Raw genomic sequence first — 19,463 nt, 5'->3', positions numbered from 1 at the left:
TCCAAGATTAAAGATTTAATATATTCCATCCTGCCTTAGCTGTCTTTATGCATTCGTTTTGAATACACAGCTACAGTCCAACATAGAAACATCTTATTCTGAAAACTAGGTAGGCCTAACTACTGCACCTGCTATTTCACCCTGTGTACTTTTATTTAAACAAATAAGGTATGTTATTGTACTGTGTAAATACCACAAATACACATTTGATCAAATTGACCAGCAAAACCTTTTCACAGTCTTTAAACATATATATTTTTGTAAATAAATTATTTACAGATGTCTCCAATCAACATCATTCTAGCTGGACTGTGTTCGTGCACTCGTGCTCTGTCATGATCCATGTCACGAGGGTGTCTGATGGTGAGGTCACAGTGAGTTCAGATATTTTAGTCTATTACAGGTTGAAAGGATCGGGGTCCAGTGGGGTCTTACTGGAGGATAAAGAGAGATGTCAGAAGGAATCTCATCACAGCTTCATCGTTGTTGTACGGTGCTGAAGTGGTCTGTAGATTAATAATGATACACAGCCACCTAACACTTCACGACACCTTATAATCGGTGAAATGAATCTAAGCCACAAAATATCAAGTGGTTTTCTTTTGTTTTGCCTACAGAGTGTGTGTCTGAATTAAATGAAAATGAGTTAAGATTAGGTAACAGACAAATAAAAAGCATTATCATTACAATTCACACTTTATTCATGTAATTTTATTACATTTTTTAACAAGGAATGTGTGAAAATAATGATGCATCGGAAAATGTCAAATTGCTCAAATACCAAATGTACCGACCGGCATGTGAACATACCGAGCCAATAGGTGAGAAGAAAACAGTAAGGTATTTACAGAGATTGCACATGTTGTTTCTAATTACAATTAAGACATTATTTCTGTATTGAAATGTCACTTCAAATGGCTTTTCTTTAGAAGTGCACATCTTCAACATGAATCAATGTTTTTAACATCGCAGTGCTTCTTTTTTAGACAAAGAAATGAAGAATTGTGTCTCTGTGAGTCAAGTTGTCAGTGCATTAGAAGTGCTGTGATTTTAGAATTGTAAAAGAGGCAGATTAAATAACTCTTAACATGTTTATTTTCACAAACATCATCCTAATACATAAGAAAAATCATGGAGAGGATCTTGTATGAAACAGAAGATTGTAGATGATGTTATAACTGCTCTGTGATCAGAGGAACGGATGTCATGATGACATGTCAAGATAAACAGGGTCACACGTAAAACATTTAGCAACATGCTGCTAACGACTAATACATGGACAAAGGTCAACAAACTACTGTATGTGTAATACTGTATGAAATAAACTCATCTCAGGGCTTTTCATTTTGTTTTATTTAACTAGGCAATGACGGCCTGCCCGGGGAACAGCGGATGAACTGCCTTGTTCAGGGGCAGAACAACAGAAAGACGTATTACCTTGTCAGCTCAGGGATTCGAACTAGCAACCTTTTGGTTACTGGCCCAACGCTCTAACCACTGCCTGCTTAAAAATACAGTAAGTTTCACTGAATTTGAAAACGTTATACCCACCTTCCTCTCTAAGCGCATCCCAAAACCTTCCTCTCTAAGCGCATCCCACAACCTTCCTCTCTAAGCGCATCCCAAAACCTTCCTCTCTAAGTGCATCCCAAAACCTTCCTCTCTAAGCGCATCCCAAAACCTTCCTCTCTAAGCGCATCCCAAAACCTTCCTCTCTAAGCGCATCCCAAAACCTTCCTCTCTAAGCGCATCCCAAAACCTTCCTCTCTAAGCGCATCCCAAAACCTTCCTCTCTAAGCGCATCCCAAAACCTTCCTCTCTAAGCGCATCCCAAAACCTTCCTCTCTAAGCGCATCCCAAAACCTTCCTCTCTAAGTGCATCCCAAAACCTTCCTCTCTAAGCGCATCCCAAAACCTTCCTCTCTAAGCGCATCCCAAAACCTTCCTCTCTAAGCGCATCCCAAAACCTTCCTCTCTAAGCGCATCCCAAAACCTTCCTCTCTAAGCGCATCCCAAAACCTTCCTCTCTAAGCGCATCCCACAACCTTCCTCTCTAAGCGCATCCCAAAACCTTCCTCTCTAAGCGCATCCCAAAACCTTCCTCTCTAAGCGCATCCCAAAACCTTCCTCTCTAAGCGCATCCCAAAACCTTCCTCTCTAAGCGCATCCCAAAACCTTCCTCTCTAAGCGCATCCCAAAACCTTCCTCTCTAAGCGCATCCCAAAACCTTCCTCTCTAAGCGCATCCCAAAACCTTCCTCTCTAAGCGCATCCCAAAACCTTCCTCTCTAAGCGCATCCCAAAACCTTCCTCTCTAAGCGCATCCCAAAACCTTCCTCTCTAAGCGCATCCCAAAACCTTCCTCTCTAAGCGCATCCCAAAACCTTCCTCTCTAAGCGCATCCCAAAACCTTCCTCTCTAAGCGCATCCCAAAACCTTCCTCTCTAAGCGCATCCCACAACCTTCCTCTCTAAGCGCATCCCAAAACCTTCCTCTCTAAGCGCATCCCAAAACCTTCCTCTCTAAGCGCATCCCAAAACCTTCCTCTCTAAGCGCATCCCAAAACCTTCCTCTCTAAGCGCATCCCAAAACCTTCCTCTCTAAGCGCATCCCAAAACCTTCCTCTCTAAGCGCATCCCAAAACCTTCCTCTCTAAGCGCATCCCAAAACCTTCCTCTCTAAGCGCATCCCAAAACCTTCCTCTCTAAGCGCATCCCAAAACCTTCCTCTCTAAGCGCATCCCAAAACCTTCCTCTCTAAGCGCATCCCAAAACCTTCCTCTCTAAGCGCATCCCAAAACCTTCCTCTCTAAGCGCATCCCAAAACCTTCCTCTCTAAGCGCATCCCAAAACCTTCCTCTCTAAGCGCATCCCAAAACCAACATAAATATAGCAGTGAATATTAATGTGTGAAAGCAAGAAATAAAATCTACAATATTTTTTTGAACCCAATAAATGGTTTCCATAAATCATTTTAAAAAACAATGTATTTGCTTCTATAAGAGAATGATTGGAGACTGATCTGGCACCATGGCTTTGTTCTGCTTTATACAGCATGGATGGTGTGACACAAAGGCAGCCAGGTGAGGCTGAAGTGGGTCTGTTCTGCTCCCTTTGTGTTGCATTAGTTGGTCTGTTAATCCTGGCAGTCTGTCCCCTCGAGGTGGTCTGGGATGGGCAGCCCCGTGAGAACAGTCAGACACTTGTTCCACACGTTGAACACGGGACACACTGGCTGAGCGAAGGTGATGTCGAACGTGTACAGGTGCTGTGAGCCGGCGCCATCGTAGAAGGCCAGGGAACCGGCGTCGTAGTCCAACAACACCCCCACGCGACGCAGGTGGGGGGACGGCTCGATGGGCATCTCCTTGCTGTTGTGACGTACTACCCAGGAGTTGTTGCATCGAGATAATACCCACGAGGCCGAGTTCTTGCCGATCCACTCGTGTTTTGGTGCTGACTTGTAAGCAACGCCCACAGCAAACCTGATGAAGATAGAAAAATAGCATGTTAATGGCTCATTCTCTAGTTGAGGTCAAATAGCACCTGTGGGGAATGACAGGACTCCTAGCGTCCTAGAGATTTTTAGATTTCAAGATTCTAGTGTAACAGAGACTGTGATTGGATTTCCCAATGTGAATCTCACACACCTTTGTCTCTCCATATGTTCTGGTCTGAGGTATCTGAGGCACGACAGGTCCATATTCTTACCATGTGCTCCCTCCTATCAAGGCCTCCCAGTAGTGGCGCCCGCTGTCGATGTACACATTCCCAGTGACGCCGTAGCTGCCCTGGCTGGTGAAGCGGTCCTGATTGTGGCTCTTCTTGGACGACGTCTCGTCTCGCTCCACCGTCAGGTTGTCGTGGGAGACCTTCAGCTTCTTGTGAGCAGACTTTGGGTCCAACTTGAACGGCTGACCTGTAAATGGACCATAGATTAATTAAGAAATAAGGCCTGGGGGGTGTGATATATGGCCAATATACCACAGCTAAGGGCTGTTCTTAAGCACGACGCAACACGGAGTGCCTGAACACAGCCCTTAGCCGTGGTATATTGGCCATATACCACAAACCCCCGAGGTGCCTTATTGCTGTTATAAACTGGTTACCAATGTAATTAGAGCAGTAAAAAAATACATGTTTTGTCATGCCTGTGGTTTACGATCTGATATACCACGGCTTTCAGCCAATCAGCATTCAGGGCTCGAACCACCCAGTTTATAATTTAACAGTAAACAATAGTAAATACGCTAGTAAATATCTCCATATGTCAATATCTACTAAGAAGGCTTAATGACGTCAGCACGGTACAGCTATCTGAAACTCTGACATACTGTTGGTCTTGAGCTTCCCAGGTACACTGCTGCGACTCCCTGCCTGGTTGATAGCTTTGACCATAAAGATGTACTTGGTGCCACACTGGAGTCCATGCACTGTGTAGTGGTTCTGCTTGATGTTGGGCACAATCATCCAACTGTCAGCTGAGTTACACAAACCTAGACCACAGACAAAGTCAGTTAAATAACAGGAGCTACAACCCACTGGATTGTAACAAAACACACAAAAGTAACAGACATTCGTTGACATAACAACACCTTCAATTAATACTTTGTTGTCATCAAATCAAGATTGTGGTAATAGCATCTGTATTGTCGTAACCTCTCACGGCTGTTATTTCTCTGCGTGACCCGTCACACACAATAACATTGTCCGCTCACTGTAGTATGAACAGGCCCTGGGGCAGAAGAGGGACAATTTCTTGCAACCCTTGCTAGGGTGATCTGTTCCAACAGTCTGCCACTTACATGAGCCGCCGGGAAACACAAATCTCCATCTGGATTGGAATCCAGTCTGACTCAGCCTATATACTCTGGCCTGGATCAGTCTCTAGCAGAGATACACAGCAGAGATCTCTGATATCTTATTATCCAATGAAAGGAAAGCATGGTTGTTGCTGCCCTTCTGAAATTAAAAAATGCTTTATTTGATCGGCGTAATGTAATGCCCCCCCCCCCCCCCCCCCCCCCCCCAAAGCTATTCACAGCAGGAGCCAGATAGCCAGTCAGATAGTCAGATAGCTACTCAGATAGCCACTCAGATAGTCAGATAGGCACTCAGATAGTCAGATAGCCACTCAGATAGTCAGATAGCCACTCAGATAGTTAGATAGCCACTCAGATAGTCAGATAGCCACTCAGATAGTCAGATAGCCACTCAGATAGTCAAATAGCCACTCAGATAGTCAAATAGCCACTCAGATAGTCAAATAGCCACTCAGATAGTCAGATAGCCACTCAGATAGTCAGATAGCCACCCAGATAGTCAGATAGCCACTCAGATAGTCAGATAGCCACTCAGACCTTTCATGATAGAACAGTTTATACCACAACAGGCATGCTGTACAGTCACACAGCGAACTGTACTGAGGAGATCTAGGACATGCGTACGTACTGACGACATTGGCTTGTCCAGTGAAGATGGCATACTGCAGCTCATAGGAAACCACACAGAACTCGTCATCTGATGTCCAGTGAGCAGTGATGGTGTCGTACGATGCCGTACATAATTCCTCCCGGATTATTGGGGGATTTGGTGCTGAAAATAGAAACATTTAGTTGTTTTTCTTCACGTCTCTGGTGTTTGTCATTTATTTAGGACAACAATGATGAACAGTAGACACTACTCACTACAGTACATTGGATTTACAAAAAAAAACACTATTCTTTTTGGACCAAAAGGGGTTGGATATTTGGGTTGGTAGATAAATTCTAGTCCACTCTTGCAAGGGGCTGTGACTTCATTGACCAGTTCGAAGTTGTAAATGAGAACTTGTTTTCAACTGGCCTACCTGGTTAAATAAAGGTGATTTTTTATTTTATTTTTATAAATACAAATTGTGCCGTGTGATTCATTTGGTTAAGTTACTGGACGTAGAGTTCAATGTAGTACAGAAGACATCCTGTGGAGAATTACCTAAAAGCCAGAACAATTTAAATCCAATTAATTCAACTGTAAACGAACCCCAAACTGTTAGTTTACACCTGTAGTTTACAAAGCATGTGACAAAAAACAATTTGAGAAGCTACAGTGTAGCTTGTTTTTATATTTGACTGCTGGAGAAAATAGATAAACAGAGAAATTGCACTGTACCAGAATGGTTCATTTCGGATAGACCTGAGTTATAGATATGTTCTCAATATATTTCTGACTGAAAAGGTGACAGGTGGAATTACGTTCACCTGTGAGGTAATCCAAGCCTTCCAGCATTTTCTTTTCTCTTGTAAAGTCCAACGCAAACGTATCAAAGGTGTCATTCAGGTTGATCTCTGGTATCAGGATCTGAGAGGATGCTGTCGCCATGGACACTCTAAAACACAACGATATATAGTTCACATGACATTTCTCTCGTTACAACCTGGGACTGTTTGAAGCATTATCACAAAAACCAATTGACTTGATAGCTCACCTCTCGCAGATGCTTTTGGCTGTCTGCAGGAAGCGGGCGTGGTCTCCCTCCCTCAGGGTGTGATCTGCCTGAGTGATGAGGGATGACGATCTCTCGATGATCTGCTTGCAGGTGGCGATCTGCTGGGCTAGCTTTCGCAGACGGATAGCCTGAGAGGAAACAATGGATTATAGAATACCCCGGTGCAGGGGACAGACCAATAGACTGCTGCTACTGCGGCTTCAAAAACGTCTGTACTACAGCAGGTTCAATTGAGTTGACAGTTCTTTATTCAAAAGTTCACAATCGAGAGGTCATTCAATTGTACATAATCATGTCACCATTTTTCTCTAATTCAAAAAACATGCTTTGCGTGTTTTTATCGAATAAATTTTGCTTCGACCATCATGATTAGCCAAGCAGCCAAGTGATCAACTTTGAGGATGGAATGAGGAGTATCTACATTATCCAAAACATCCCCATGGTAACGGAACGTGCCTGCTTACCCCCTCTGTCCATTGTCAGGGAGCAGAGAGGAGAGAGGGGAGAGCAGAGAGGGTGGAGCAGAGAGGGGAGAGCAGGAAGCAGAGAGCAGAGAGGGGATAGGTGAGAGCAGAGAGGAGAGGAGATGAGAGAGGGGAGAGCAGAGAGCAGAGAGGGGATAGGTGAGAGGAGAGAGGAGAGGAGTTGAGAGAGGGGAGAGGAGGAAGCAGAGAAGAGAGAGCAGGGAGCAGAGAGGAGAGAGGAGAGGAGATGAGAGAGGGGAGAGGAGAGAGCAGGCAGCAGAGAGGAGAGAGCAGGAAGCCGAGAGGAGAGAGCAGGAAGCAGATAGGAGAGAGGAGAGAGGAGAGGAGAGAGGGGAGATGAGAGAGCAGGCAGCAGAGAGGAGAGAGCAGGAAGCAGAGAGGAGAGAGCAGAGGAGAGAGCAGGGAGCAGAGAGGGGAGAGCAGAGGAGAGAGCAGAGGAGAGAGCAGAGAGGGGAGAGCAGAGGAGAGAGCAGAGGAGAGAGCAGAGAGGAGAGAGCAGAGGAGAGAGCAGGGAGCAGAGAGGGGGGAGCAGAGAGGAGAGAGCAGGGGAGAGCAGAGGAGAGAGGAGAGAGGAGAGGAGAGAGGAGAGAGGGGAGACGAGACAGCAGGCAGCAGAGAGGAGAGAGCAGGAAGCAGAGAGGAGAGAGCAGAGGAGAGAACAGCGAGCAGAGGAGAGAGCAGGGGAGAGAGCAGAGAGGGGAGAGCAGAGGAGAGAGCAGGGAGCAGAGAGGGGAGAGCAGAGGAGAGAGCAGGGGAGAGCAGGGGAGAGCAGAGGAGAGAGCAGGGAGCAGAGATGGGAGAGCAGAGGAGAGAGCAGGGGAGAGCAGGGGAGAGCAGAGGAGAGAGCAGGGAGCAGAGGAGAGAGCAGAGAGGAGAGATCAGGGAAAGGAGAGGAGAGATCAGGGAAAGGAGAGGAAAGAGCAGAAAGGAGAAAGCAGGAAGGAGAGAGCAGAGAGGGGAGAGCAGAGGAGAGAGCAGGGAGCAGAGAGGGGAGAGGAGAGAGGAGAGGAGAGAGGGGAGACGAGAGAGCAGGCAGCAGAGAGGAGAGAGCAGAGGAGAGAGCAGGGAGCAGAGAGGGGAGAGCAGAGGAGAGAGCAGAGGAGAGAGCAGAGGAGAGAGCAGGGAGCAGAGAGGAGAGAGCAGAGGAGAGAGCAGAGAGGGGAGAGGGGAGAGGAGAGAGGGGAGAGCAGAGGAGAGAGCAGGGAGCAGAGAGGAGAGAGCAGAGGAGAGAGCAGAGAGGGGAGAGGGGAGAGGAGAGAGGGGAGACGAGAGAGCAGGCAGCAGAGAGGAGAGAGCAGAGGAGAGAGCAGGGAGCAGAGAGCAGGGAGCAGAGAGGGGAGAGCAGAGGAGAGAGCAGGAGAGAGAGCAGAGAGGGGAGAGCAGAGGAGAGAGCAGGGGAGAGAGCAGGGGAGAGAGCAGAGGAGAGAGCAGAGGAGAGAGCAGAGGAGCGATCAGGGAAAAGAGAGGAGAGAGCAGAATGGAGAGAGCAGGAAGGAGAGAGCAGAGAGGAGAGAGCAAAGAGGAGAGAGCAGAGAGGGGAGAGCAAAGAGGAGAGAGCAGAGAGGAGAGAGCAAAGAGGAGAGATCAGGGAAAAGAGAGGGGAGAGCAGAGGAGAGAGCAGAGGAGAGAGCAGAGAGGAGAGAGTAAAGAGGAGAGAGCAGAGAGGGGAGAACAGAGAGCAGGGAGCAGAGAGCAGAGAGCAGCCTCCTGACTTTGAAACGAGGCACGGGGCGAGGAAGGGCAGAGGAGAGAACAGCGAGGAGAGCAGAGGAGAGAGCAGGGGAGAGAGCAGAGAGGGGAGAGCAGAGGAGAGAGCAGGGAGCAGAGAGGGGAGAGCAGAGGAGAGAGCAGGGGAGAGCAGGGGAGAGCAGAGGAGAGAGCAGGGAGCATAGATGGGAGAGCAGAGGAGAGAGCAGGGGAGAGCAGGGGAGAGCAGAGGAGAGAGCAGGGAGCAGAGGAGAGAGCAGAGAGGAGAGATCAGGGAAAGGAGAGGAGAGATCAGGGAAAGGAGAGGAAAGAGCAGAAAGGAGAAAGCAGGAAGGAGAGAGCAGAGAGGGGAGAGCAGAGGAGAGAGCAGGGAGCAGAGAGGGGAGAGGGGAGAGGAGAGAGGGGAGACGAGAGAGCAGGCAGCAGAGAGGAGAGAGCAGAGGAGAGAGCAGGGAGCAGAGAGGGGAGAGCAGAGGAGAGAGCAGAGGAGAGAGCAGAGGAGAGAGCAGGGAGCAGAGAGGAGAGAGCAGAGGAGAGAGCAGAGAGGGGAGAGGGGAGAGGAGAGAGGGGAGAGCAGAGGAGAGAGCAGGGAGCAGAGAGGAGAGAGCAGAGGAGAGAGCAGAGAGGGGAGAGGGGAGAGGAGAGAGGGGAGACGAGAGAGCAGGCAGCAGAGAGGAGAGAGCAGAGGAGAGAGCAGGGAGCAGAGAGCAGGGAGCAGAGAGGGGAGAGCAGAGGAGAGAGCAGGAGAGAGAGCAGAGAGGGGAGAGCAGAGGAGAGAGCAGGGGAGAGAGCAGGGGAGAGAGCAGAGGAGAGAGCAGAGGAGAGAGCAGAGGAGCGATCAGGGAAAAGAGAGGAGAGAGCAGAATGGAGAGAGCAGGAAGGAGAGAGCAGAGAGGAGAGAGCAAAGAGGAGAGAGCAGAGAGGGGAGAGCAAAGAGGAGAGAGCAGAGAGGAGAGAGCAAAGAGGAGAGATCAGGGAAAAGAGAGGGGAGAGCAGAGGAGAGAGCAGAGGAGAGAGCAGAGAGGAGAGAGTAAAGAGGAGAGAGCAGAGAGGGGAGAACAGAGAGCAGGGAGCAGAGAGGCGAGGAAGGGCAGAGGAGAGAACAGCGAGGAGAGCAGAGGAGAGAGCAGGGGAGAGAGCAGAGAGGGGAGAGCAGAGGAGAGAGCAGGGAGCAGAGAGGGGAGAGCAGAGGAGAGAGCAGGGGAGAGCAGGGGAGAGCAGAGGAGAGAGCAGGGAGCATAGATGGGAGAGCAGAGGAGAGAGCAGGGGAGAGCAGGGGAGAGCAGAGGAGAGAGCAGGGAGCAGAGGAGAGAGCAGAGAGGAGAGATCAGGGAAAGGAGAGGAGAGATCAGGGAAAGGAGAGGAAAGAGCAGAAAGGAGAAAGCAGGAAGGAGAGAGCAGAGAGGGGAGAGCAGAGGAGAGAGCAGGGAGCAGAGAGGGGAGAGGGGAGAGGAGAGAGGGGAGACGAGAGAGCAGGCAGCAGAGAGGAGAGAGCAGAGGAGAGAGCAGGGAGCAGAGAGGGGAGAGCAGAGGAGAGAGCAGAGGAGAGAGCAGAGGAGAGAGCAGGGAGCAGAGAGGAGAGAGCAGAGGAGAGAGCAGAGAGGGGAGAGGGGAGAGGAGAGAGGGGAGAGCAGAGGAGAGAGCAGGGAGCAGAGAGGAGAGAGCAGAGGAGAGAGCAGAGAGGGAGAGGGGAGAGGAGAGAGGGGAGACGAGAGAGCAGGCAGCAGAGAGGAGAGAGCAGAGGAGAGAGCAGGGAGCAGAGAGCAGGGAGCAGAGAGGGGAGAGCAGAGGAGAGAGCAGGAGAGAGAGCAGAGAGGGGAGAGCAGAGGAGAGAGCAGGGGAGAGAGCAGGGGAGAGAGCAGAGGAGAGAGCAGAGGAGAGAGCAGAGGAGCGATCAGGGAAAAGAGAGGAGAGAGCAGAATGGAGAGAGCAGGAAGGAGAGAGCAGAGAGGAGAGAGCAAAGAGGAGAGAGCAGAGAGGGGAGAGCAAAGAGGAGAGAGCAGAGAGGAGAGAGCAAAGAGGAGAGATCAGGGAAAAGAGAGGGGAGAGCAGAGGAGAGAGCAGAGGAGAGAGCAGAGAGGAGAGAGTAAAGAGGAGAGAGCAGAGAGGGGAGAACAGAGAGCAGGGAGCAGAGAGCAGAGAGCAGCCTCCTGACTTTGAAACGAGGCACGGGGCGAGGAAGGAAGCAGTGTTCCTCAGAGGGGCCAGATCACAGGAAACAGGTCTGATGTGGCTCTGACACTGAACATGGCACAGCATGCCAGCGGCATCCCCCCCCCCCCCCCCCCCCCCCCCCAGAGCACTCTCTAATGACACTTAATGGGAGGAAAGGAAGGGAAACCACTCAAGGAGCAGAGTGGATTTGTTTCAGATGCATAAATACTGTGCAATGTCTCCTCCATTACTACCAGTGAGCTGGGATACTACAGAATACAATACTGTATAGCACACACAAAACAAATCTCCTCTAGTTAGAGCAGTCACATAGCGATGACCTGACAACACTGATTTTCATCAAATAGGAATTCCAGAGTAAATTATGTTTGTCATACATTCCATTAAAGAAGCAAGCAGACTCTTGCTTATGTTTGCCTCTTGAGGTACACTGCAGTGGCACTGGGGCTCCCGAGTGGCGCAGCGATCTGAGGCATTGCATCTCACTGCTACAGGGCGTCACTACAGACCCTGGTTCCATTCCAGGCTGTATCACAACCGACTGTGATTGGGAGTCCCATAAGGCGGCGAGCAATTGGCCCAGCGTTGTCCGGGTTAGGGTTGGGACGGGGTAGGTAGTCCATTGTAAATTGTTCTTAACTGATTTGACTCGTTAAATAAAAGGCTAAGTAAAGGGTAAATAAAATAACACAGTCAGTGAATGCTGTCCATGTCTAGCAGAGACGGACGGCACGGTAACAACATTCATCCTCAGCCTTTACAGAAGGTTAGTAACCAAAAGGTTGCTGGATCGAACCCCCCAAGCTGATAAGGTAAAAATCTGTCCTTCTGCAGTTCTGCAACCCAAGACGTGGATGTCGGTTAAGGCATCAGTCACAACAAGGTGGAATCAGAACGTTGCCATCAATCACAACAAGGTGGAATCAGAACGTTGCCATCCGTCACAACAAGGTGGAATCAGAACGTTGCCATCCGTCACAACAAGGTGGAATCAGAACATTGCCATCAATCACAACAAGGTGGAATCAGAAAATTGTCATCAATCACAACAAGGTGGAATCAGAACGTTGCCATCCGTCACAACAAGGTGGAATCAGAACGTTGCCATCAATCACAACAAGGTGGAATCAGAACGTTGCCATCAATCACAACAAGGTGGAATCAGAACATTGCCATCAATCACAACAAGGTGGAATCAGAACGTTGCCATCCGTCACAACAAGGTGGAATCAGAATGTTGCCACCCGTCACAACAAGGTGGAATCAGAACATTGCCATCAATCACAACAAGGTGGAATCAGAAAATTGTCATCAATCACAACAAGGTGGAATCAGAACGTTGCCATCCGTCACAACAAGGTGGAATCAGAACGTTGCCATCAATCACAACAAGGTGGAATCAGAACGTTGCCATCCGTCACAACAAGGTGGAATCAGAACGTTGCCATCCGTCACAACAAGGTGGAATCAGAACGTTGCCATCCGTCACAACAAGGTGGAATCAGAACGTTGCATCCGTCACAACAAGGTGGAATCAGAACGTCGCCATCAATCACAACAAGGTGGAATCAGAACGTTGCCATCCGTCACAACAAGGTGGAATCAGAACGTTGCCATCCGTCACAACAAGGTGGAATCAGAACGTTGCCATCCGTCACAACAAGGTGGAATCAGAACGTTGCATCCGTCACAACAAGGTGGAATCAGAACGTCGCCATCAATCACAACAAGGTGGAATCAGAACGTTGCCATCCGTCACAACAAGGTGGAATCAGAACATTGCCTTGTGACTGATTACATTGTCACTGTAATGTAGTGAGGTGTTTTTGCCATAAGGGCTGCAATGTCTACTTGCAAGTTTTGAGTTGTAGCTGTTGTTGATAGTTGCAAACATCTACAGGGGAGGAAGAGGGCAGTATGGAGTATTACCTTGCCCTCGTTTATCTTGGTGGCTATGATCTGTCTTCTCTGCTGTACCACGTCCATCAGGAGGTCACACTCTTCCAGGAGCTTGTTCTCTTGTCTGGATGCATTCCCCTTGGAAACAGATCAGGACAGGGATATCAATCTAATACTTTATGTTTGGCATTGACAGGATAAAACATTTTACAGACATTTGTATTTTTTTAAATGTAACCTTTATTTAACTAGGCAAGTCAGTTAACTAGGCAAGTCAGTTAACTAGGCAAGTCAGTTAACTAGGCAAGTCAGTTAACTAGGCAATTCAGTTAACTAGGCAAGTCAGTTAACTAGGCAAGTCAGTTAACTAGGCAAGTCAGTTAAGAACAAATTCTTATTTGCAATGACGGCCTATCCTGGCCTAACCCGGGCGACGCTGGGTCAATTGTGCTCCGCCCTATGGGACTCCCAGTCACTGCCAGTTGTTATACAGACAGGAATTGTTGTAGCCCTTTCCTGCAGTCAAATTACCACAATGCACTCTGGTGGCTTCATGGGTTGAATGTCATGAAATCTTTTTTTTTTTTTCTCCCATAAAATCTGGTGTTTCTATGTCAAATGTTTTTATTCTTATTTTAGAAGTATTCTGTGATGTATACAACGTGTAATATTGGGATGCAAACTCAACATGTAATACATTTAAACTCTATATCTGACATGGTACAGGTCTCTTCTTTTCTGAAGTCCATAACCAGGTGTGTGAGATGTTGACTTTTGTTTCAAAGTAGATTTGTTTAAGACTACCAAGAAACACCTTGGGTGACCCTGAGTTAGGCCACAGGAGTACAATTTATTAGATAATTCTCATAGACTGTAACAAAGCCCCTCTGGCTCATATACAGTGCCTTGCGAAATTATTCGCCCCCCTTGAACTTTGCGACCTTTTGCCACATTTCAGGCTTCAAACATAAAGATATAAAACTGAATTTTTTTGTGAAGAATCAACAACAAGTGGGACACAATCATGAAGTGGAACGACATTTATTGGATATTTCAAACTTTTTGAGCAAATCAAAAACTGAAAAATTGGGCGTGGTCTCTCTCCTACATCTCTCTTTCCTACATCTCTCTCCTACATCTCTCTCCTATATCTCTCTCCTACATCTCTCAACTACATCTCTCTCCTACATCTCTCAACTACATCTCTCTCCTACATCTCTCTCCTACATCTCTCTTCTACATCTCTCTCCTACATCTCTCTCTCCTACATATCTCTCCTAAATCTTTCTCCTTCATCTCTCTCCTCTCTCTCTCCTACATCTCTCCTACATCTCTCTCTCCTACATCTCTCTCTCCTACATCTCTCTCTCCTACATCTCTCTCCTACATCTCTCTCTCCTACATCTCTCTCCTACATCTCTCTCTCCTACATCTCTCTCCTAAATCTCTCTCCTAAATCTCTCTCCTAAATCTCTCTCCTCTCTCTCTCCTACATCTCTCTCCTACATCTCTCTCCTAAATCTTTCTCCTTCATCTCTCTCCTCTCTCTCTCCTACATCCCTCTCCTACATCTCTCTCCTACATCTCTCCTACATCTCTCTCTCCTACATCTCTCTCTCCTACATCTCTCTCCTACATCTCTCTCCTACATCTCTCTCCTACATCTCTCTCTCCTAAATCTCTCTCCTAAATCTCTCTCCTTCATCTCTCTCCTCTCTCTCTCCTACATCTCTCTCCTACATCTCTCTCCTAAATCTCTCTCCTAAATCTCTCTCCTTCATCTCTCTTCTCTCTCTCTCCTACATCTCTCTCCTACATCTCTCTCCTAAATCTCTCTCCTAAATCTCTCTCCTTCATCTCTCTACTCTCTCTCTCCTACATCTCTCTCCTTCATCTCTCTCCTTCATCTCTCTCCTACATCTCTCTCCTACATCTCTTTCCTACACCCCAAAGATTTTTTTAACAAAATATTTTTTTGACCAAAGATGTTTTTAACCAAAGATTTTTTAACCGAAAACTTTTTTAAACCCCAAAGATTTTGTAAACCAAAGATTTTTCTATCTACTGTATGTCAGCAACCACTGTAAAATGTGTCTTATCTGACACCTAATATTTGCAATACAAGTAAGAAATCAAAAAAGCTTAACCTGTCAAACAATAGAAATGCCACTGAAACTGAGAGCTGTATCAAATAGCCTAATATGGAAACAGATAAACATCCTTACTTACCTCCACATGTTGGCAGATCTGGATCAACTTGCCCATCAGAGTTTCCAACTCGTTGTTCCTCTTAATCAGATTGCTGAGGTTGGAGTCCAAGGTTTGCTGTGGGGGAAAAAAAGAATAGAAAAAATATGAACAACAGAAAGAGTCTGTAGGCTGAAAATATTCCTCTAGCAAAATGTCAACGTTTAACTAAATGTGGAAAGAAGGGGAGGAAAAATCATAATCACAATCATGGCTGTGCACTGGAAAAGGACGATACACTAACAGACAGTCCCTTCATAGGGTCTGGTTGTGTCCCATTTGGTGTGTCTGTCAGTCAGTCATTCAGTCAGTCAGTCAGTCAGTCAGTCATTCAGTTAATCAGTCAGTCAGTCAGTCTGTCTGTCAGTCATTCATTCATTCAGTCTGTCTGTCTGTCTGTCTGTCTGTCTGTCTGTCTGTCTGTCTGTCTGTCTGTCTGTCTGTCTGTCTGTCTGTCTGTCTGTCTGTCTGTCTGTCTGTCAGTCAGTCAGTCTGTCAGTCTGTCAGTCAGTCAGTCATTCAGTCAGTCAATCAGTCAGTCAGTCTGTCTGTCTGTCAGTCTGACTGAATGACTGTCAGTCAGTCTGTCTGTCTGTCAGTCAGTCAGTCAGTCAGTCATTCAGCCAGTCATTCAGTCAGTCTGTCAGTCAGTCAGTCAGTCAGTCAGTCTGTCAGTCATTCAGTCAGTCAGTCTGTCTGTCTGTCAGTCAGTCAGTCAGTCAGTCAGTCAGTCAGTCATTCAGTCAGTCTGTCTGTCTGTCTGTCAGTCTGTCTGTCTGTCTGTCTGTCTGTCTGTCTGTCTGTCTGTCTGTCTGTCTGTCTGTCTGTCTGTCTGTCTGTCTGTCTGTCTGTCTGTCAGTCAGTCAGTCATTCAGTCAGTCAGTCTGTCAGTCTGTCATTCAGTCATTCAGTCATTCAGTCAGTCAGTCTGTCAGTCAGTCAGTCAGTCAGTCAGTCAGTCAGTCAGTCAGTCAGTCAGTCAGTCAGTCAGTCAGTCAGTCAGTCACCTCGGAGCTAGCCCCAGTGCCAGAGCTCCCATCATCCAGCCTGCTCACTGAGCTGCCAAAGCTGAGAGGGACAAGCAGAGCGTTTGCCAGAGATGTATCCTAGGGCTCAATTATTTCTTGGTATTTTATTACAGATCCCCATTAGCAGCTGCCAAGCCAGCATCTACTGTTCCTGGGGTCCAAAAGAAGATTAAGGCAATTACATACAAAACATAACAGAGACATTATTACACCACGACTCTACCACTACATATCTACAATACAATACATTAATACACCACTACTCTACCACTATATATCTACAATACAATACATTATTACACCACTACTCTACCACTATATATCTACAATACAATACATTATTACACCACTACTCTACCACTATATATCTACAATACAACACATTATTACACCACTACTCTACCACTATATATCTACAATACAATACATTATTACACCACTACTCTACCACTATATATCTACAATACAATACATTATTACACCACTACTCTACCACTACATATCTACAATACAATACATTATTACACCATGACTCTACCACTATATATCTACAATACAATACATTATTACACCACTACTCTACCACTATATATCTACAACACATTATTACATCACGACTCTACCACTATATATCTACAATACAATACATTATTACACTACTACTCTACCACTATATATCTACAATACAACACATTATTACACCACTATATATCTATAATACAACACATTATTACACCACTACTCTACCACTATATATCTACAATACATTATTACACCACTATATATCTACATCACATTATTACACCACTACTCTACCACTATATATCTACAATACAACACATTATTACACCACTACTCTACCACTATATATCTATAATACATTATTACACCACTACTCTACCACTATATATCTACAATACATTATTACACCACTACTCTACCACTATATATCTACAATACAACACATTATTACACCACTACTCTACCACTACATATCTATAATACATTATTACACCACTACTCTACCACTATATATCTACAATACATTATTACACCACTACTCTACCACTATATATAATACAACACATTATTACACCACTACTCTACCACTATATATCTACAATACATTATTACACCACTACTCTACCACTATATATAATACAACACATTATTACACCACTACTCTACCACTATATATCTACAGTACAATACATTATTACACCACTACTCTACCACTATATATCTACAATACAATACATTATTACACCACTACTCTACCACTATATATCTACAATACAATACATTATTACACCACTACTCTACCACTATATATCTACAATACAATACATTATTACACCACTACTCTACCACTATATATCTACAATACAATACATTATTACACCACTACTCTACCACTATATATCTACAATACATTATTACACCACTACTCTACCACTACATATCTACAATACATTATTACACCACTATATATCTACAATACAACACATTATTACACCACTACTCTACCACTACATATCTACAATACAACACATTATTACGTCACTACTCTACCACTATATATCTACAATACAACACATTATTACACCACTATATATCTACAATACAACACATTATTACACCACTATATATCTACAATACAATACATTATTACACCACTACTCTACCACTACATATCTACAATACAATACATTATTACACCACTACTCTACCACTATATATCTACAATACAACACATTATTACACCACTACTCTACCACTACATATCTACAATACAACACATTATTACACCACTACTCTACCACTATATATCTACAATACAACACATTATTACACCGCTACTCTACCACTATATATCTACAACACAAAATACACAATGCAGCAATATAGCAATTTTACAATGTACGTGTGTGTAGTTTGCGTGTGTTAGGAGATGTGTCCATGTGTGTGGTGTGCCTTTGTGTGTAAATTAAATTCTTAACACTGAAGACCTGCTCTACAGCACGATATACATTTAAATGCAATGTTCCGACGTGAGTGGAGACTTCATGTTCCGGCCCAATCGGTAATGATCTTTCAATTTCAAGCGTAGTATAGCGGTGAACATTGGCGATACGTATTTTATCGAGCTCCAGGCAACTAAACCATTCGTTCCGGCCCAATCGGTAATGATCTTTCAATTTCAAGCGTAGTATAGCGGTGAACATTGGCGATACGTATTTTATCGAGCTCCAGGCAACTAAACCATTCATGCATTAATCACCCAATGGTGACTCAGATCCAACTCTCTCAAAACTTGACTAATTATGGCATATCTGCATGGTACATCCATGGCTATAGTCTATAGAAGCGGTTCCCAACCTTTCACTGTATGTTCCGGGACCCCTCATTCACCGTCAAACGTTGTTGAGGTCCACCATTATAAAACGGTTACCAAAATATTTAAATAACAATGAAATGACATATTTTCATTAAAACGTTTATTTTGATAAGTCAAATTCATACTTTTACATTTTTACACCAGAAAATCTGGTTGTTAGTTAATTTGGTCTTTAATTATTTTTGCACAGTTGCTATGCAAAAAGACTGGTCACCCATTCTAAACAAAATGGTTGCTATGCAGGCTGGATAACTTTCTTGTAGCTAGCTATCTCGCTAGCCTAACTCAAGCCACGTCAAACATTGAACCTGGAATGACAGTAGACTAGCTGCATTTCAATTTTTTCATGTTTAAAAAAAAAAGCGTTTTTGCTATTGGCATTTACTTGGATATGTCCATGATAATGCTTGATTTCGACTGGCTCAGGAAAAGTGGTCTCGTCTGGGCACCGTTCACTATATGTATGGTACTACAGAGATCGACATTCAAGAGTGAAACATTGTTTTACACGATTTACATGTTAGCTTTCTTACATGGCACATATTGCACTTTTACTTTCTTCTCCAACACTTTGTTTTTGCATTATTTAAACCAAATTGAACATGTTTCATTATTTATTTGAGTCTAAATTGATTTTATTGATGTATTATTTTAAGTTAAAATAAGTGTTCATTCAGTATTGTTGTAATTGTCATTATTACAAATACATTTTCTTTTGGTCCTCCAATAATCAGTATCGGTATCGGCGTTGAAAAATCATAATAGGTCCAGCTCTAGTTTGAATTTGAATATTGAAGGATATCTTGGTCTTTCCACAAGGGGTGGCAGGGTAGCCTAGTGGTTAGAGCGTTGGACTAGTAACCGGAAGGTTGCAAGTTCAAATCCCTGAGCTGACAAGGTACAAATCTCTCGTTCTGCCCCTGAACAGGCAGTTAACCCACTGTTCCTAGGCCGTCATTGAAAATAAGAATTTGTTCTTAACTGACTTGCCTGGTAAAATAAAAATAATTTAAAAAAAGGGTTATGCAGTGAGGCATAA

General features: G+C 45.3%; 1 protein-coding gene across 3 annotated transcripts in view; it reads right to left on the bottom strand.

Moving 5' to 3' along the window:
• Positions 1 to 677: 677 nt before the first annotated feature.
• Positions 678 to 19,463, bottom strand: part of LOC109870914 (E3 ubiquitin-protein ligase Midline-1) — a 44,542-nt gene continuing 25,756 nt past the window's right edge. For all 3 annotated transcript variants that reach the window (XM_020461620.2, XM_031801116.1, XM_031801118.1), the window contains 8 exons: positions 14,981 to 15,076; positions 12,782 to 12,889; positions 6,465 to 6,613; positions 6,238 to 6,365; positions 5,450 to 5,593; positions 4,333 to 4,494; positions 3,710 to 3,917; positions 678 to 3,483 (listed from right to left, as the gene is read on the bottom strand). In XM_020461620.2, coding sequence (XP_020317209.1) covers positions 3,135 to 3,483; positions 3,710 to 3,917; positions 4,333 to 4,494; positions 5,450 to 5,593; positions 6,238 to 6,365; positions 6,465 to 6,613; positions 12,782 to 12,889; positions 14,981 to 15,076 — 1,344 coding nt within the window. In that variant the 3' untranslated portion in view covers positions 678 to 3,134. The remainder of the gene's footprint in view (positions 3,484 to 3,709; positions 3,918 to 4,332; positions 4,495 to 5,449; positions 5,594 to 6,237; positions 6,366 to 6,464; positions 6,614 to 12,781; positions 12,890 to 14,980; positions 15,077 to 19,463) is intronic.

This window comes from Oncorhynchus kisutch, linkage group LG2, assembly GCF_002021735.2.
Source record: "Oncorhynchus kisutch isolate 150728-3 linkage group LG2, Okis_V2, whole genome shotgun sequence".
In the NCBI taxonomy this organism is placed as follows: Eukaryota; Metazoa; Chordata; class Actinopteri; order Salmoniformes; family Salmonidae; genus Oncorhynchus; species Oncorhynchus kisutch.
This window is presented reverse-complemented; position numbering and strand designations above follow the sequence as displayed.